This window comes from Thermothelomyces thermophilus, chromosome 1, assembly GCF_000226095.1.
Source record: "Thermothelomyces thermophilus ATCC 42464 chromosome 1, complete sequence".
NCBI lineage: Eukaryota > Fungi > Ascomycota > Sordariomycetes > Sordariales > Chaetomiaceae > Thermothelomyces > Thermothelomyces thermophilus.
Genome location: NC_016472.1, coordinates 4,147,468 through 4,165,043, shown reverse-complemented (window position 1 = coordinate 4,165,043; position 17,576 = coordinate 4,147,468). Strand labels below are relative to the sequence as shown.

The 17,576-nt window shown below is 56.6% G+C and overlaps 3 protein-coding genes across 3 annotated transcripts; 1 reads left to right on the top strand and 2 right to left on the bottom strand.

Moving 5' to 3' along the window:
• Window positions 1–7,064: 7,064 nt before the first annotated feature.
• MYCTH_42359 (uncharacterized protein) lies at window positions 7,065–9,576 on the top strand (the record flags this gene model as incomplete). The annotated part of the gene is made up of 3 exons (XM_003659327.1): window positions 7,065–7,128; window positions 7,539–7,631; window positions 7,808–9,576. 3 exons carry the CDS (start codon window positions 7,065–7,067, stop codon window positions 9,574–9,576), a joined length of 1,926 nt encoding a protein of 641 aa, XP_003659375.1.
• Window positions 9,577–12,788: 3,212 nt separating this feature from the next.
• MYCTH_36377 (uncharacterized protein) lies at window positions 12,789–13,501 on the bottom strand (the record flags this gene model as incomplete). Its single annotated transcript, XM_003659326.1, has 3 exons — window positions 12,789–12,933; window positions 13,007–13,074; window positions 13,235–13,501. Coding segments are annotated over 3 exons (480 nt in total), but the record flags the coding sequence as incomplete, so codon positions are not given.
• A 1,740-nt stretch (window positions 13,502–15,241) lies between these two features.
• Window positions 15,242–16,750, bottom strand: MYCTH_2296309 (uncharacterized protein). The gene has a single exon (XM_003659325.1). The coding sequence runs from the start codon at window positions 16,467–16,469 to the stop codon at window positions 15,432–15,434; it is 1,038 nt and encodes a 345-aa protein (XP_003659373.1). The 5' UTR covers window positions 16,470–16,750; the 3' UTR covers window positions 15,242–15,431.
• Between the last annotated feature and the right edge of the window lie 826 nt (window positions 16,751–17,576).

Here is a 17,576-nt window from a genome sequence, read left to right as displayed (position 1 = left end):
ATATCTGACGAATAGAGGCTCGCGCGGCGCTTAATAGAGGAAGCGAGCCCTGCACACAAGTTGTTGCTTTCTTATCGATAACTTGACGATAAGCAAGCTGCTTATCAAAGCACCACCTAACATCTGCCCCGCCTTCACACCTTCGTAGCCTACTATGTAGCCCCTACATGAGGGGACCAAGCTTTCGGATGGTGTGCCCACCAACTTGTCAAAAGAACCGAGCTGCCGGTGTAGATTTGGCGTGGGTCAGAATAGGGGGACTTCGAGACCTGTCTGAAATATTGTTCTTGTGTAGAACTGATTACAGAGTATATACAGCAAGCGACAGTCTCGAAATATCCCGCTGGCGGCATTGCGCGGAAATGATGCCGGCCCTAGCTCGTACACGTAGACCCTCTCAGTATGATTATTCCGTACTTGGATCTCGTAATTATCTTGAGGAGCTTGACAGTAAAGAGCATCTGAACCTTCAGTGATGTGTCGCCCACCCCGGGATTACGCCCGTCGGTTTCACGTAATGAGGCTTTTGAGGAGTTGGCGATCAAGTTGGAGCATGCCGCATCATATGGTTCGCACCTGATTCATCCGGCCAATTTTGCCAGATTGCCATTCCAGTCTCGGTTCTGCAGTCAGATCTCGGGTCGACTCGGGCAAGCAAGTTATTACAGCATGGCTATTGTCGGTTGTCGGAGCTGCAGTACTACCCCCCGTAGGATCGGGAAGTTATGACTGCGTTTTAATATGCGGTGACGGCCAAAAATAGTGGGATCCCTCTGTGGCTATGATGCGAGTGATCTTCAACAAAACTATCCGTCGTGCCGAGTGAAATCCGACTCTTTCTTCGAGACGAGACCTGAGCGGTTCGATACTTAGTCAGTTTATTAGGGGTTTGAGCGAGCAAATCCTCGAGTTCCATCGGGGTCTAGCCTTACCAACTGCACCGTGTTTCTGGATCCTGCGGACGGGGCGAGGCCAGAGGAAAACAAAAGACGCGCAGCGGGCAAGCAATAACCATGCGCAGGAGAGGCGCGGCCTGCGACGATTGTTCGCTCGCTTCAGAGGAAGCTTATGCAACGTCATGTGGAAAGCACGCTGTCCACGTTCCTCGCGAGCCCCGCTTTCTCTTCCTGTCTCGGTGATGCTTCAAACGGGAGACGAAGGCTTGCAGCTGCAGCTGCAGCTGCAGCTTCTGGGCTGCGTACGTACATAATCCGTACATAATTACACTCTCCATGGATACGTTGGCGAGCTGGCCTGCGAATCAGCCTGCACGTCCGACGTGAGCTTAGACTGGCTGAAGCTGCCGACGGGAAGCTGAGGCTGTCTCCTCCTTGTTTTTGATGTTCTATCCTTCCCCTCTTTCTCCCTCCATCCCTCTTTATCGCGTGGGCCTCGCTCTGTTTCGCCAGGAAAAACGCACCATGTATTGCGGGTGCCCTATTCCAGCCGCGAAAATACACCGTTTTGTGCCCACTTCCCACCAGATCTCAGTAATCCACCAACCGCCCGTAAGATACCTGATATGCATGACAACATACCTTCTACCCAGAGCACTATGTAATAGGATGCCCAGAGGCCATGCGAAAGTGGAGGCCGTATCGTGCGCGTGATGGGCGTTGCATTCCTTAGCGCCCGCCAGATGAGTCCCACAGCCGTTTCCTGGAAAGAGCAAGCCTTGGTTCTGGGGCTCGCGCAGAGTTGACCCATGGGAAAACCTACCAATCTCCTGCACAGATATAGTATTCCTATGTATATTTCGTCCACTACACTACACAGCAACAGAGCGGCGTCCTACTCTAGTACTGCGTATTGTGGTACGCTACCCACCACCGTGGAGTGCAGAGTATCCATTGTAGCGCCCTGCGGAGACTGGGTGGCACGGGAGTAGGCGCGTTGTGGTAGCGCAGATCCGTGGGCCCGGCCATGGCCGTTGCACGATCACCAGGGTGTGACCTCCCTGAGAGCATAGGGGCTTTTTTTTCTCTGGTGTATTGCACACACGCCTGGACCCAGGGAGGGAGGCAGCTCCGGCAGATGATCCCTACTGCAGGTGGGTTGGGCCAGACCGAGATGGTGTCGACCAGCGGATGACTTACATGAGCCCGCGGAAGCGGGTACGCTAGGTGGTGTGAGCGGATTCTCCGAGCCGAGAGTGAGATGTGTGTGTGGTGGAGGCCACAGCATCTAAATGAAGAGCGGCTGGGACCTCCACCTTCACCTGCTGCATGAGCGGGAAGGGGCCGCCTGGTGCTGGATTGACAGCTGCAAAAGCAAGCAGTCTGGAGAGGGGAGGAGGAAGAAGGAGGGGAGCGCCGGGGGAGAGGGGGGGGGGGGAATGGGTGCAGCTTCGGCGGCCATGCACAATCGAGGCGCGTGTGTATTTACTTTCGGTACACTTGCATCTCGAACTATGAATCGCGAATCTCTGGTTTCTAATCTCGAAAAGAAAACCTTGGTTTGGTCCCTTAGGGACGTAGCAAGGCCCGGTAAGAGACGGGAGAGAAGCGGTAGACATCGCGAGCTGCACGATAGTGCACCCAAGACCGTGAGCCTGCCTGTTCGCGGTTCTCGCCCTGCTGACGAGTGAGCACGGTGGACTCGACATCCGTACGCAGCAAACTCCTGGTGTACGTAAGGTATGTACAGTACATACATACATACATACATACATACACATACGGAGTAGTATTTCGTAAAAGACTCCGGGTGTCTGAGGAAGAAGGGGGGGTGGCTGAAAAAAAAAACGGGACTGGGGTGGGAGAATTGATTGAAAAGGTTGGTTTTCATGATTTGCATCTCATTACTGGCCCGTGTGTCAGTGCAGCAACTGCAGGCCGACCAACCAACCGTTGCACACCCTCGCTTACACCCTGGTCCGGTCTGGTCTTGCGCCCCACCTGTCACCCTCCCCACCTCATGGCTGCACTTGGGAGGGCTACCCGCCCCCTCCTGCATGGTCCTTACGCACACCATCTCTCTACGGATTACACTACGCAGTACTCGCATTCCTAGCTCTCCCCGGATTCTCCGACAGAGGTTGCGGCACGAGAGGCGTGTTGCCCTTCGCGTCACATGGCGCGACGTTGCATTTGATTGAACTCTGTCGCCCCAGTTCCCTGACCTTAGAACACAAATGAGCATGCCCTGCCAAGTATGCTCTCCGCAGTGCTGGAAAGAAGTTGCGTTGGCAAATGTTGGATAACCAAGCGCGGGCTGTGGAGTGGTGGAGTTGCGGTTCACTACAGAGTAAGTATGAGATACACTCTGGGAGAGGAACTATACAACCGAACTCGAAGAGCGCATCTGCATGCCAAGCTGGAGGGTTCGCGCTCTGCCTCTCTTGAAAAGACTTGTGGCAGGCCTCGTCGCGTTTAAGCACACTTACGCGTCGTGTCCGTTCGGGCTCACTTCAGTGAGCATTTCAGTTTCGACCCGGTTTTGGACGCTCAGAAAGTAGTGTAGTGAGTGATTATCTCACCTCACAGAGGGAGATTGACGAGCCCAGACAGGAAAGGGCTGGAGCCGAGTGCAGCTTTCAATAAGGCCGGCTGACTTGAGCCGATCAGCTTCGGGAGGTCCGGGTTATCGTCATTCTCCTTCGATTGCATGAAGCTTCCCACAAAGCCAGAAGACGAACGGAATATTGAACATGGGATTCGTGTACGAATTCCTGTCCATTCTATAGCATCTAGGGCAGATGGACACTCCACACTTCATCAGGCGAGCCGCGCACTTCGCAAAGTCTCAGCCGTGGCGTCATCTTCGCTCCGGATCGCCGAGCGAGCGGCCAATCAAACAAGGGCGGGCGAGACAATACTGGCAGCTGACGAGCCGTCGTGAACCTGTGCTAAGTTGCGAGCTTTAGCATACGAGTGGGGATCAACCTCTGAAGGAAAATCTCCATATCAAGATCGATGCAACCATCGGCCGGAAGACTGCCCTTTACATCACTCCCAATCTTAGAATACATCACGTCGGCGCGATAAGAAAAGGTATCCGTTACGGAAGCGTTGTTTTTTTGTGCGCAGCCCAAAACGGCTGTCGGTACATATAATGGGAGTAGGGTCGCCATGGGATAGTCACAAGGTGATCTTTCATGTGATCCAGATACTACGACCGAGATGCTCTGGACTCGGGTAAGAGGAGCAAATGGTCCCCAGCGGTTTCGACATGTCGCATCCAACTGCAGTCTGACCTCATCTCAAATCCATGCGGTGCAACATGACTCCAAGCTAAGTCGGCCTCGTCGTATGCGGCAGCGAATGACTCCAGCGTAGGAGACCGGAGACCGCTTATTGAGTGCCGACAAATTGCCGTGGGCTGGCGCAAACCGTCCTGTACGGAAGAGACCTGAGGCTTGCAGTTAACTGTGAATGAGGGGTAGCTAAATACTAGGTACTATACCTATTTTTATCGGTTGGCGTTCCCCCGGGGCGCCGAGCTATCGGGTACTTGTAAGCTGATTGGGCTTGGTCCCTGCGGTTAACATCCTCGCTCACTTGCAGCTGGTTGCGTTTTCTCCGGAGCCTGGGCGGTTCGCGACTTCCTCATCGGCATGCGCTGCAATCTGAGGGCGAAGTCATCTTTCCCGTCAGCATTGCCTCCTGAACCATTACCGGTGAGTTTCCCGGGTATGTGTTGGAAAGTGCACGGGCACATTACCCCCTTGAGAACTCCCCGAGACATTCCCTTCTGCCTGGGGACCGAGTGTAGAAACATGGAAGCAAGGTGCATAATCCGTACATCTCTCTACCTTGCAGATGAGACAACCCGACACCCACACAGCCAATGATGAAAAGCGCTGGCCTGCCTGCAAAGGTGCTGCTTGGCTTCTGGAAGACGCTCTTTGGACTGGACTTGCCACGCCCGCTTGTGAACGTCGCACGAGCGCCCCGTCGTGCATCTCACCAGGCAGTTGGGACATGCGGGAAGTTCGTGCTCCTGTCCTCTTGAACTGGGAAGTCACCGTATCGCTGACGCAAATGCGGAACGACGGCTTACTGAATCGCGGGGGCAGCTGGCTGGCTCAACCATGCTTGATGCAGTGGGAGCTGGGTTGTATGTGCTCTTCCCACAGCAGAGCATGCTCAGCACAAACCATCCTTCCCATCGATCCGCACCAGTGATTGATCGCTTTCGATTGAGCTGTCGCCGCAAAACAATACCTTTCGCAGGTAGATGGGTACCTGTGTCTCCAGAGTATGTGCATACAACCAGTCCCGACCGACCTAACCTTCGGAGGAGAGACGGCAACTTGAGGAACGGCTCACTTCAAGTGTTCCCTGCGGGTGGGCTTCCAGCTCGATGATTCGCCTCGATTGTTGCAGGCATCATGGGAAGATCTTGCTCTCGTAAAGCCAGCCTTCCGGCCTGGACAAACCGGTCTCTCGGATTAATTAGTCACAACCGCCATCAAGCCAGTCATCTTCTTCGATTCCGATGACACCGTAACAAGCCTTGTCCTCACGCGGGGGTACCTCGGCACGAGCAACAGACGCCTGGGCTTCGAGCAAGGCTCCGCGTGAATCTCGTCGGACCCAGGCTTTGCCCCGCCCTGTGTTTAATACACCCCATGCCGTGATTCAATTTCGATGGAGCAAATGACGGACCGCGTAGAGTATCCGTAACGGCCCCGTAAACTTTGATCACGTCAAGGCTGGCAAGACGTGCGGGATGCCTTCCGTTAACTTCTCGTAACGCGCCCTCGAAATATCTACAGTGTCCCACGGGCTCTCAATGCCTGAAACAATGCCATCGAAGACAAAAACACAAAGGAGAATATCCGTTAATCTCGAGGCCTCACGTTGCTGACGGGTATTTGCTCACGCCCAGCTTATTCTAGTGATGCACTGTATGACGACGTCGTTCCCAGCTACCTAACTAAAGATAACCCGTCCCCAAAACGGGGAGACCCAGGGAGCCGTCCCGCCCCTTCCACCTCGTGCGCAGGATTCCGCTGGGAGGATCCACACAGCGATCCGAAGGGAGAAGACCCCAGCAGGACGCGCCGCAGAGCATCCTGGTATTCGTGGACGGAGAGGCGTAACTTTGTATCCATCTCAGCTGGACGACAGATTGCAGCGCAAAGCAACCTGAGTACCTCACCTACGCCCACACCTCAGGGTGTGCATCAAGACTAGGGATCCAGGACGAAGGGTGAAGGAAATGCATGCTTTCCGTACTCGAGTGAATGTAATGCTTCTCGAGCTTTTAGAAGGAGGGCCTTTGAGAGGATATTTCGGATTTCATTCGCGACCAAGAAGCCGGGGGGGGGGGTTGTGAGAATGGTTCGAGATTGCAGCGGGCTTCCAGTCTGTCGCCGCGGTCTATCTATCGGCTTCAGGATGACGAGCCTGCTGTCCAAATTGGTGTTGCCGCAGCTCGTGTAAATGATAACGCCGCGGCGGCCGTTCGCATTGGGAGATGAGAAGGCAAGCTCACCCCGCTCTACCTTGCCGTCGCTCGGTGGGCGGGCGCCAAGCCATTGCCTAGACAGGGCTAGCGCGGTCCCCGCGTGCCTCCTGCAGGCAGAGTGGCCCAGTTTGCAAGATGCAACCTGAAAGGAAGCCGGGAGCTTTCCCACTCTGTACATACATACATACAGACACGCCGACCGTGGCAGAACTAAAGCCGACGCGAGAAACGATTCTCCAAACCTGAAAGTCCCAGCCAGCAGGGAAGTCGACGAGTAAAAAGGGAGGAGGCGACAAATCAAGAGGGAAAGTGTATCCTGCCTGCTCCCGCATCCCGGAAACCTTTTCTCTTTTTTTATCATTATATCGTTCCAGTTTAACCCGTTACGCCTTCCAATCCCGATCTCCCCAGTCTTCCTGGGAAGCAGCAAGTCGTGTGTGGATTCGCGCCAACCATATGCACGAAACATTCCTTGTCCGCACCACCCAGCGCGCCCGTGCATTCCACACACCAGACATCTGAGGAGCTCTGACGGGCTTGCTTTTGGCTGTGTCGCCCCTCCTCCTCTCCTCCTCTTCCAAGCACAGCCCAACTATATCAGGACACGTCGTTTCGCAGACCCATCAGCGTGGTCAACGTCGACGGCACTGATGTACGCCGCACAGCCCAACGGCGCCGATAGTGCAACAATCAATCCCGCCGCGCTTAACACAGGTGCGTCGCTGAGACCGTTGTTTTTCTTCCTTCGCCCCCTTCCCGATGCCCCGGGGTATAGGTCGCTTTGCGGCATTGCGCGACTCGCAGGGCGCGCCCCCGTCACCGCGCCGGACCTCGTTCGGGGGGGTTCCGCGATCCGCCGTCCGCGGTCAGCTTCTATCTTTCCTTCCCGTCCGCTGCGTCTCGAGCCGCGACTGGGACCATCAAGCCTAGTTCGCTGCCTGGCTCAATACTACCGGCTCTCTTTTGCTCTCTGTCTTTCATTACCCGAGGCGCCTGTAATTGATCTCCAACCGCGAATCATGCCGTCGCCTCGTCTTCTGCACTATGGATTGCGCGCGACGCGCGTCTGGGGCTTCCTGCCCCGCATATCGCTTGGCGCCATGCTGATCGCTCATCTCACACAGACCTGATCGATCCCGCCCCTCGAGGCGTCAAGCGCAGCCGCTCCCCCGACAATTTCGGGGACGCTGGGCCTCCCGGCTCGGCTGGTGATGACGGTACGTTGTGCGCGTCGGTCTCGGTGCCGTTGAGATTTTTCCGACACGCGCGTCGAGCCCCTCTCCAGTTGCACCCTCCCGACTGTGCAACCCCCCTCCCCCCTTTTCCCTCCCCTTCCCCCCCGGCGTGTAGGATGCCGCGATCACAGGCTGACGACGTTGTCTGGTGCATCTAGGTGGTGACAAGCCGAGGAAGAGAGGAAGACCGATGAAGCCCAGAACATCCGGGGGCGCCCCGGAGGCCGCCGCCCCGGCAGCTCTGCCCCCTCTCCCGCCCACCCCTCAGACGATCCCGCCACAAACACCCCAGAGCCAGAACACACCCTTACCTGCTCAGACGCCCACGTATGCGCCCCCCCAAACCTCGCCGCCCAAGTCGACCCCGACAAAGTCGACGCTGAAGGCGCTTCCGACGGTGCGCGATCACACGACGGACCAGCTCGGACCGGGAGGGGACGAGTACCTCCCGCGCGAGATTGACGAGGCTGGCGAGAAGAAGGTCCTGCCCAATGGCCAGCTCACAGGAAACCGCGAATACCGTTGCCGGACCTTCCACGTTCCGAACCGCGGAGACAAGCTCTTCATGCTCGCCACCGAATGCGCCCGTGTTCTCGGCTACCGGGATTCTTACCTGCTCTTCAACAAGAACAGGTCGCTGTACAAGATTATCGCCAACCAGGTCGAGAAGGACGATTTGGTGAACCAGGAAATCCTACCCTTCTCGTACCGGTCGCGCCAGATCGCCATCGTGACGGCAAGGAGCATGTTCCGGCAGTTCGGGAGCCGGGTCATTGTCAACGGGAGGAGGGTTCGCGACGACTACTGGGAGACTAAGGCGCGCAAGCAAGGCTTCACCGAGAATGACCCGGCCGGGGAGAAACGACCCGGAGCGTCCAAGGCACGCGAGGCCGAGGCGAACCACAACGCATCGCTTCTCGGAGCCCCCCATGGCGAGATTGTTTACAGTACCAACCCCGGCCAGTTCGGTGGGGGGCCTCAGCCGCAGCTCGTTCAACCAGGTATGCTTGGAGGTCCGCCGGGAAGCTCGACCAGAATGCCTGTGATAACACTAGGACCAGAGTATAACGATACCCGGAGCCGGGACTACTCGAGCATTCTGAAGACGGGCCCACGGCAGGAGATCACGGGACCGCCCTACCAGGATCGGATCCAGCCGTCGCCCGTCTCAGAGTTGCATGCCCAAGCTCACCACGCGGCCGAGTTCAACCGGTCTGTTAACCAGCAGCGAGACATGCGCAGCGACTACATGCAGAGCATCTGGCGGAGACCGCACGAGCAACCCCCTCCCACCACGCTGAGCCAGTCGGTCAGCTCGACCGATGCTACCGTGCCGACTAGCCGCGCCGGCACGGCACCCCACGCCACCACTACCAACCTGCAGCAACCCGGCATCGTTCCGAATCAGAGCCCCATTATGATGACGGCTGCTCCCTACTCGCAGCCCATCCACGCGCAGAATCCCGTTGGCCAAAATACGCTCAGAGGTATGGCCCACAACCCGGCTCAGAGCACATCGAGACCAACGTATCCGTCTTCAGGCTCCACCGGAACCCTGCCGCATACCACGCAGCAAAACTACAGCTACTCGCAAAACCAGATGTGGCCCCCTACGCCGCAGACCCCTCAGCACGGCTACTCGGCCTACACGACCCAGTCTCAGCCGTCTCCCCACCCGCAGCAGTCTCCCGCTCCGCAGATGCGGCACTCGAGCGCTTCAGGGCCGGTCCAGCCGGGCGGCTTGTCGTACTCGGGGATGCCGAGTATGGGCCAGGGGTACGGCCCCGCCGCAACGCAGGGAATGTATCCCGCGGATCAGACACCGCGGCAGTACATGCAACAGAGTCCGCAAGCGCCGGCGGTTACGCAAGCCTGGTCGCAGCAGCAGGCTACTCCGGGGCAGTGGTGGACCAATCAGCCGCAGTGAGTTAGCACGCAACAGCGGGTCACGGACCGGGCAGGGCGACGCTGGAACAATCGGTCGTCATGGTTCGGCAACTAGCGGCCTTGATGCCGGCCTCGTCCTGGAGAAAAGTTATTCGACTCTGTGCGCTCGGCGATCGTTGAGAAACCCCCACCCCCGTCCGTTTCTCTCCTTGGGTGGAAATAACCCTTCACTTTCTCGGCTCCTCTTTCTTAACATGTTTTAAACATCGTGTACGGTCGATGGGAAGGCAAATTGCTCTTAGGGGAGGCGGTTAGTCTGCTTGCAGCACCCGGACCGCCCAATGGGGGGGAGGGTATCAGTTTCGGGAATAGAGGAGTTCGGGGAAGGTTTATGTTTCGCTCAATCTCTTTTCTTTCTTATGATACCTTGCAATTTCTCTTCTTCTCGCTTCTATTCATCTTCTCCTTTCCCCCTTCTCCCCTCTCTCCCGCCGTCCGGTTTGCTCGCTTTCCATTTACGATCTTTTCGTCTCTCACCGAATCTTTCATTGATACCCCTAACGCCATTGATGCCGCACACGATTATCGGGTTGACGACTCTCTCGGTCACTTTGGTTTTCGGCTCATCAGACACCGGATTCGGTGCGGTGGCGGCGAACCTGGGCCTCTTTGAAGGCGGCGGGTTTCGAAGTTTGACTGGTTCCTTCCTACAACCGCCATCTCTTACTCGCGATTTTTGTTCAGCTTCTGAGTATATTTTTGGGTTGTCATTGGGCTTGTTAGCGAAATTTGCTTTTTTTTTGGGTGTTGGCTGGCTGATGCCGAGGAGACATGGAGGCACATATCGAGGGTCCCTTTTTTTTTTACCGGCTTTGTATCGTCATTTACTTTCTACTTATTCCCATTCTACCGAACTGACCTTAGTACATGGGCCTTTTTTTTCCCCTCCCTCGGGGACCCTCAGAGTGGACATCTCTATTTGCGCAGACTTCCTCAGGGCAGGCTGCTAGCATTGGTGGGATTATTTTGTCATTTCCAATGAGCTACTTCTGTTCTGTCTGAAACAAGCTGTGTTTGTCCCATGTATGAGGGTCGACTCCTGGTTTCTTGCCTTGTTTCTCTTTGGTCCAGTGCGGCCCGATTCGATACATTCTCGCTTTATGTCTGGTTCACTTCTCTCTCTCTCTCGTCGTGTTCTTTGCATTGGATGAGTGGCTGGGACTTGTTCGGGATCGGGGGCGGGGGCTGCCTTAATGATCACGAGCAGCCAGGATGATGGCTTTGGGATGATGACACGTGGGCGAGCAGAGAGACCTTGAAATTGTACTGCGCGCCCCCTTTCCTCCTGTCTCTGGACCCTTTCTGCATGTGAACTATTGGATGTAGTTAGAGCCGTGATGCCTGGCAAATAGCCGATATACCCCTTGACTGGTGTTTCTGTTGGGTAGCAGAACTTGTTTGTTCTCTCGAGAGAAGGGAGAGGGGGAAAGGGCTCCCTCCGCGAGTCCAGACCAACAAAGTCGAGCCCAGCACATGTGAGTTGTGTTGGACTTTTTTTTTCTGTTTTTGGCCTTCTTTGGTCCCTTATTGGCCGCGCCCTCGCCTTTTGGTGTGTGTGATCACAAGACAGTCCATCGTTCACCTTCCCAGAAAATTCCTGTGCAACACGACGGGGTCCCGTTAGCTACGCTAGCTATCCGGTTTTCCCTTTGGGCTGGCTGCAGTATGAACGAAACGGGGTAGCGGCTGGCGCCGCATGATGCTTCCCAACCCCCCCCCCTTTATCCCTGCTCGACACGACCTGGGTAAGCAACTTGGTCCTAACAGTGAAGACTAGTAGTCACTTGACTTGGAAGACAAGAATCACTGGGCTGACCAACACGATTGGTTACTATTTTTTTTTTCTTTGTTCCTTTGTTCTCCGGTAATGACGTGCAACCGTATCCAGTAGGTGACCGTCTAACTTTTTCGTGGTGGTATCTTGTATGTACGGAGGTCAGAAGAAAACGGCCGATCAAGTCACCGATGTCTCGCTCGCCTCGGGTACGAAAAGAGGGGTGGCGACCTGTTTTTTTCCTTCTTCTTTCTTTGCTTTTGCTAAGTGACATTCGGGGTGACTCCGAGCTGCGTGAAAGCGGTGGATGTAGGAGAATGAAATGCAGCAGGTTACATTCGCCCCCGGTCGAAAACGACACGGCGGCGTCGAACGGCGAACCCAGCCTGTGAACCGTTCGTTCCTCCCCCTTGCTAACGCAAAGGAGGCAGTCGCAACGTAGTTGCTCCCGGGGAGAAAAACAGTCGCCCTGTTTGGATCACCGTAGCCGCCTCGGTTTGCAGCCTCGCCGGCCCACCGAAACCCTCACACCGCGCGCCCCCCCCCTCCCTTCTCCCCTTCCCCAATCTTCTCTCTTCGTTCCGAGAGATCACTTCCTCCCCATCTCTCCAGAGCGCATGTTCCCGACATGTCACTCTTCAGTAAGATGTCCCTCGGGTTCTTCTTTCCTTCTTCCTCCCACCCCACCCCCTTCCTCTTCTGCTTTCGCCCCTCCTTCCTTTCAGGGGGCGTTGCGCCTCTCAAATGGATCAATCACTATCGTCATCCAGCGCTTCGTCCTCGTCTTCCCTGGCCGTCCGCTCTTCCAACTCGTCCCTTTCCTCCGTCTCGTCCTCTTCATCCTGCTCCTCCTCCTCTTCCTCTTCCTCAGCCTCCTCCTCTTCCTCCTCCTCCTCTTCTTCTTCCTCTTCTTCCTCCTCTTCCTCCTGCTGCTCCTCCGGCACCGTCTCGGCATCCGAGACCCCCTCCTCCCCTTCTCCCCGCCCCGCGCCCTCGTCTACCTCCATCCTCGACCCGTCCCCGGCGGAGGCGGAGTCGAGCCGTGCCTTCTTGGTAGCCCTCGCTTGCCCCCCAGCAACCTCGTCGCCGCCGCCTACAGCGGCAGTACCGGAGCCGGTGCTCATCATAGAGGCGTCGGCGTTGGTGGACTGGCTCGCGTCGGCATCGCCCGCGCCGCCGCCGGCGGCAGCGGCCTTCTTGGCGGCAGCGACCTTTTTGCGGTAGGTGGAGCGTTTGGAGGTCTGGACTTGGTTGTATTCTGTGTGCGAAGTTGCGGATGAGAGGTTAGCAGTCGTTTTGTACTCATCCCCAAATCATTCTTCTTCTTCTCCTCTTGCGCTTTTCTCGCCCTTCTTCACTGATTGCTTGTGCAAAGGAAGAAAGGAGAACTTGAGAGATAAGGAGAAAAGAAAAGGGGGGGGGTGGGGGGAGGAGGGGGTCATACTGGCAAACTCGGCCTCGAGTCTCTCGCGCATGAACCCGTACTCGATCTCGTCGAGGGCCGAGAAGACGTCGGCGGGCATGATCGTCTTCTTGTTGGCGCGAACGGTGAATTCATTTGCGCTAGGAGGACGCACAGGTCCGCTGTTAGTTCGAGGAACCGAGCGAGCGAGCAGGAGGAAGGATAAGGACGTACGCATTGGCCAGGTGGTTAATAAAGACGGTCGCGCTCTTGGTCAGCGCGAGGATGGCGTTGGCTTGTATCTGCGTGTTGGGCGGCAGCACGCCCTTGGCCAACCGGGTGATGATGGATTTGGGTAGTGTTAGGTCCTATGCAGCAGTTGTACTCGCCCCGGTCAGCCTGCCTCAGTCCGCTGGGTCACAAGAGTGTGCGGGCCTCGGGAAGCCCGCGGGCAATGCGCACCTCGATGGTCAAATTATCCTTGTCCTTGTCCCTCTCCTTTTCCTTCTTCTCGCCGGACTGGTGCTGTTGTTGTTGTTGGTGTTGTTGTTGAGTGCCAGGTGCCGGGCCGGACGCCGAGTGGTCTGTTTTGGACGCCGATGGTGCTGATGATGATGATGCTGGCCCTGGCGCAGATGATTCGGTGGCCATGGCGCTGTCGTCTTCGGCAAGAACGAACCTTGCGACGGATACGTCGTTCCGGCGGGCGTCACTCTTGCGCGAGGGCATGGCTGCGGCTCGGTTACCCTTGCAAAGGGGAAGGGAAGAAGGCCTGGGGACACCGAGTTTGGAGAGTCGCGAACTGCGGTCGAGTCGCCGGTTCGAAAAAGAGGAATGAATTATGTATGGCAACTGATTTCGAGTCGCCAATCGTTGGCAGGTACCGATTGGCGAATGGCGAGGTCCTGGGAGCCTCGTGTGTGGATATCGTCACTTGCGACACAAAATCTCCAGGCAATGTTGGAGAGCGGTCTGTCTTGTGTCGACGAGGCCTTGTGGGGAATGAGACGGACGAAATTGTGGCGCGTCGCGCTTGGCTTGGGGAACGCGTAAATTACCTTGCCGGGCCTGCCTATCCGTATCCGTACTTCCGTACCTGTGCACGTAACTAAGCTTCAGACAGGGTTGGGGTTCTTGTATATCATTTCCAGTCCCAACCTCACTTCACATACACAGACAGTCACAGAGCGATCTACACGGATCCGAAGGAACGGATCACAGCAACCCGTACAGGATACAGGCCGTACGGATGGGTATAGGACCTCCCTTGTCCCGTGCTGTCTGCAGTTTCATTCCCCTTCCTCCTTCCTCCCTCCTCCCTCCTCCTTCCCCCGCCTTCCTCTCTCTCTCTCTCTCTCTCTCTCTCTCTCTCTCTCTCTCTCTCTCTCTCTCTCTCTCTCTCTCTCTCTCTCTCTCTCTCTCTCTCTGTGTGTGTGTGTGTGTGTGTGTGTGTGTGTGCGTGTGTGTGTGTATGTGTGCGTTGTTCACCTGCAATGCCCCAAAACTACACCACGCTACAAAACTCAGGGCAGGAAAAGGAGATCACGTTTCTTCTCTTCTGCCCACACACCCAGCACGTTGTCAAACTGGCGGCAGGGTGGGAACGCCCTGACTGACCCACCATGTTCTCAAGATCCTCTCTGCTTTGACTTACTGTACTCCGCACCGCGCGCACGTTTTCCGCACGCTCCGATCCCCGATCGGCATCAATCCACTGCTCCCTCTCCGCCCGGGCTCTCGGACGCCCGCCGTTTCAGGTTCTGGAGCAGGAAAGCTTCCCATTCGGTGGGCGGGGGAGGGGGTTTGTTTGCATGCAGAGAGCTACACTAAAACTAAAAATTATCTCTCCGCCGAGGGACGGCACTGCTGGAAATATGAAATCTGTGTGTGTGTTTCCCGTCCCGTCCCGTCCCGCATTGTATTCCAAATTTTAGTAATCTACTTAGGAAAGTAGGTATGTATATGTAATTCTTCAATGCGCCTTGGATTGCGTCAAGATAACTGATACTGTACATACGTATGCAGCGATAATACTGTGTGAGAATGGGTGTCCTTGCAAAGACGCTGCTAACATTGATCAGATGGATTCCACAGGTAGTTTATCCGTCATCGGCTTACACATTCCTTTCCTCTCCTCCCCCTGCCGAAGACCAAATTTGGAGTCTTTCTGTTGCTAGCAGAGGTTCCATCCATTCCCCTCCATCCCATCCACGTAAAGCGGCCACCCAGGTGGTCGAAAGGAAAAAGGAAAAAAAAAAGGGTACCTTCTCATTCCTCATACGCAATCTCGGGGTATATCCATCACCTTTCGTAAACCACACAACACTGGCTCAAGCCATCTCCAGACAAACGAAAAGAACGGGGTTGTGGGGAGAGAGGCAATGCCGAGGTGCCCTGACCTCGTGAGCAGCGCGCTCATCCCGCTCTTTGAGTTAAACCGCTGGGAGCAATGCCCAAGAAAAGGAAAAAAAAAATCCAAAAAAAAAGAGTTGCTGCAGGGGAGGAGAAATGCCAGCCCTCTCTCTGCCTTGTGATCTGAAGAAGGGTGACCCTAAATGGAAAGAGGCACTCCTTATTTCACCTAAGAAAAAAAAAAAGGAGGAAGAAGAACAAGAAGAAGGGGAAAAAAATAACCCCCGGAGGCGTGTTGTCCGCCGCCCTAGCCAATGGCCCTGCCAACCCCCCCTTCGTCAGGGAACTTGGGTCGTGCAGGAGAAGATACTCCACCAAACAAGGCCTCGTCTCCAAACGACAGCCTCGGGGGTATGGACGACGACGAGTATACCCTCGAGTGACTGCCCCGGGGCGTCGTGGCATGGCTCCTCGAGTGCTGGTGCTGGCTGCCGTGACGTACCACGTGTTGTTGTTGGTGGTCATGGGAGTACCGGGGCGAGAGCTCCATGTCGGAGGCGGCTCTCGACCCGCGGTCACCGCCGCCGCCGATGCCGCCGGAGCTCGAGCAGTACTCGCCAAAGCTGCGCGTGCTGCTCCGCGAGCTCCGTGCTCTCGCGTGGTGGGACCTCCGGCCCGTGGCCGAGTTTGGTGGCGGCGGCTTGGACAGGCGCCGGGAAGGGGTGCGTTTCGGGCTGGTGATGAACGGCTCGTCGCCGGGGACGGTCGCGTCCGTCAGGCCCGCGCGCGAATTGGGCGCCCGGGCCAGGACGGGGGTCTGCGGGAGGGCCTTGTCGAAGCTCGTCTTGCCGCCGTAGGCCGGGTGGTTCTGTGCGAAGGAGCGGCGGGACTCGGCGTCGGTGGAGTGGCGGGGCGGCTGAGGATCGTACGGTCTGTTGTAGATGATCACACTCGGCGGCTTCTTGACCGAGCTCGTCGACGGGTGCTTGGCGTGCGACGAAGCACCCGTCTCCTCGTGAAAAGCTGCGTCGGCTTCGACGTCGGTGTCTCCGGCCCGGAACCTCGCCTTCTCGTCATCCCTGGGCGACTTCCATCTCTCGATCTCGTCGTCGTCGACGGGCGAGACGCCTCGAGGAAGGAACGGCAGCCGGCGTCGACGCTTCCTGAGGCAGACCAAGACCGTTCCCACGGCCAGGGCCAACCCAAGCACAGAGAGGACGGTGCTCAAGGTGATCACCAATGTCCGGTGACTCCCGATGGCAGAGCCGCCATGATCCGAGGACTCCGCCGAGTTACCAGCCGCGGGTGGATTTCTGGTTGTGATGGTGCTGGTATCCGTGGGCATAGTATCCGTCGCGATCCCTTTGCTAGACAGCTTCCCGTCTAGCGTGCTCCAAGGCGGGAACTCGCCAGCATCTGGAGACGCAAGTGTGCGCAGCCGGGAAGTCGTTGCCCAAGACTGATGGCGGACTGCTCGTCCCTGTGTAACGGCAAAATGTTAGTCTCTTCGTCCCCGTTACAATGCCTTTTTTTTTTCAAGATCCACCACAACGGAGCATCCGGCTGCCCAGGCTGGATCAGGGCATTCTGTCCCAGCTTTCTGACCGCGGTGCTACCAGAGCCGAGGCTAGAGAACCAGCTGTTAGAAGGAGCCGATTGGGAGACCAACGTTTGAAATGTCACTCAAATTTGAGAGACCAGACAGTGCAGAAAGCTGGAAGGAGCATTGGGCTAAAGGCACAAAGGCCTTTGCTCGGATCGAGGAGGGTTAAAGGGCGGGAACGAAGGACGAGAAGCAGATAGGGAGGAGGAAAAGGGGGGGGGGGGTTGGGTTGGGGTGGTGGGTTTTGTGAGCTCCCGTGTCTAGATCAAAGAGTGGCAGCGAGCCCTCGATGGAAATGGGAGGGTCACCACGAGATGGTGAGGAGGAGGTGGTAGGCCTGCCGAGCCATCAAAAAATCAGAGATATCCATGGTGATGTGAAGCCGGGCAAGCCGGCAGTTATACTCTAATATGCGTGTGTGCGCTCGAGCCCGCTCCACGCCCACAGCCCATCCAGTGTAGGTAGTCCGTATGCAAGTCCGCCCTAGACTTGAGCCATTTTCAATTCTAGAGTATGGAGAAGGCTGGCGTGGGCCACCCCCATGCCGCACGCACATCATCGGCGCCCAGAAGAGCCAGGCCGGGGGTTGGGGCCCGCTTTCGGCGGAATGGTTTGGTTGTGTCAGTGGGAGGACAGCACTTACACGCACGCTAGTGGGGCGCCGTGCATGCGCAGTACTGACTGCGTAGTAGCAATGGACATGACACCACACCACACCACACCACACCAATCTAGTGGAGTGTGTAGTGTAGTGTATTCGTATTTTCCTGCGTACAGTACGCCCTTTGAGGGGGCCGGGGATGGCTTGACCCCCTCCTCCCCGGAGCTGCGAGGTCTAACCAAGTGTGT

Bases quoted from the DNA above. Each gene is read 5' to 3' on its own strand.
- MYCTH_2296309 (XM_003659325.1), bottom strand. From the start codon at position 16,469: ATGCCCACGGATACCAGCACCATCACAACCAGAAATCCACCCGCGGCT.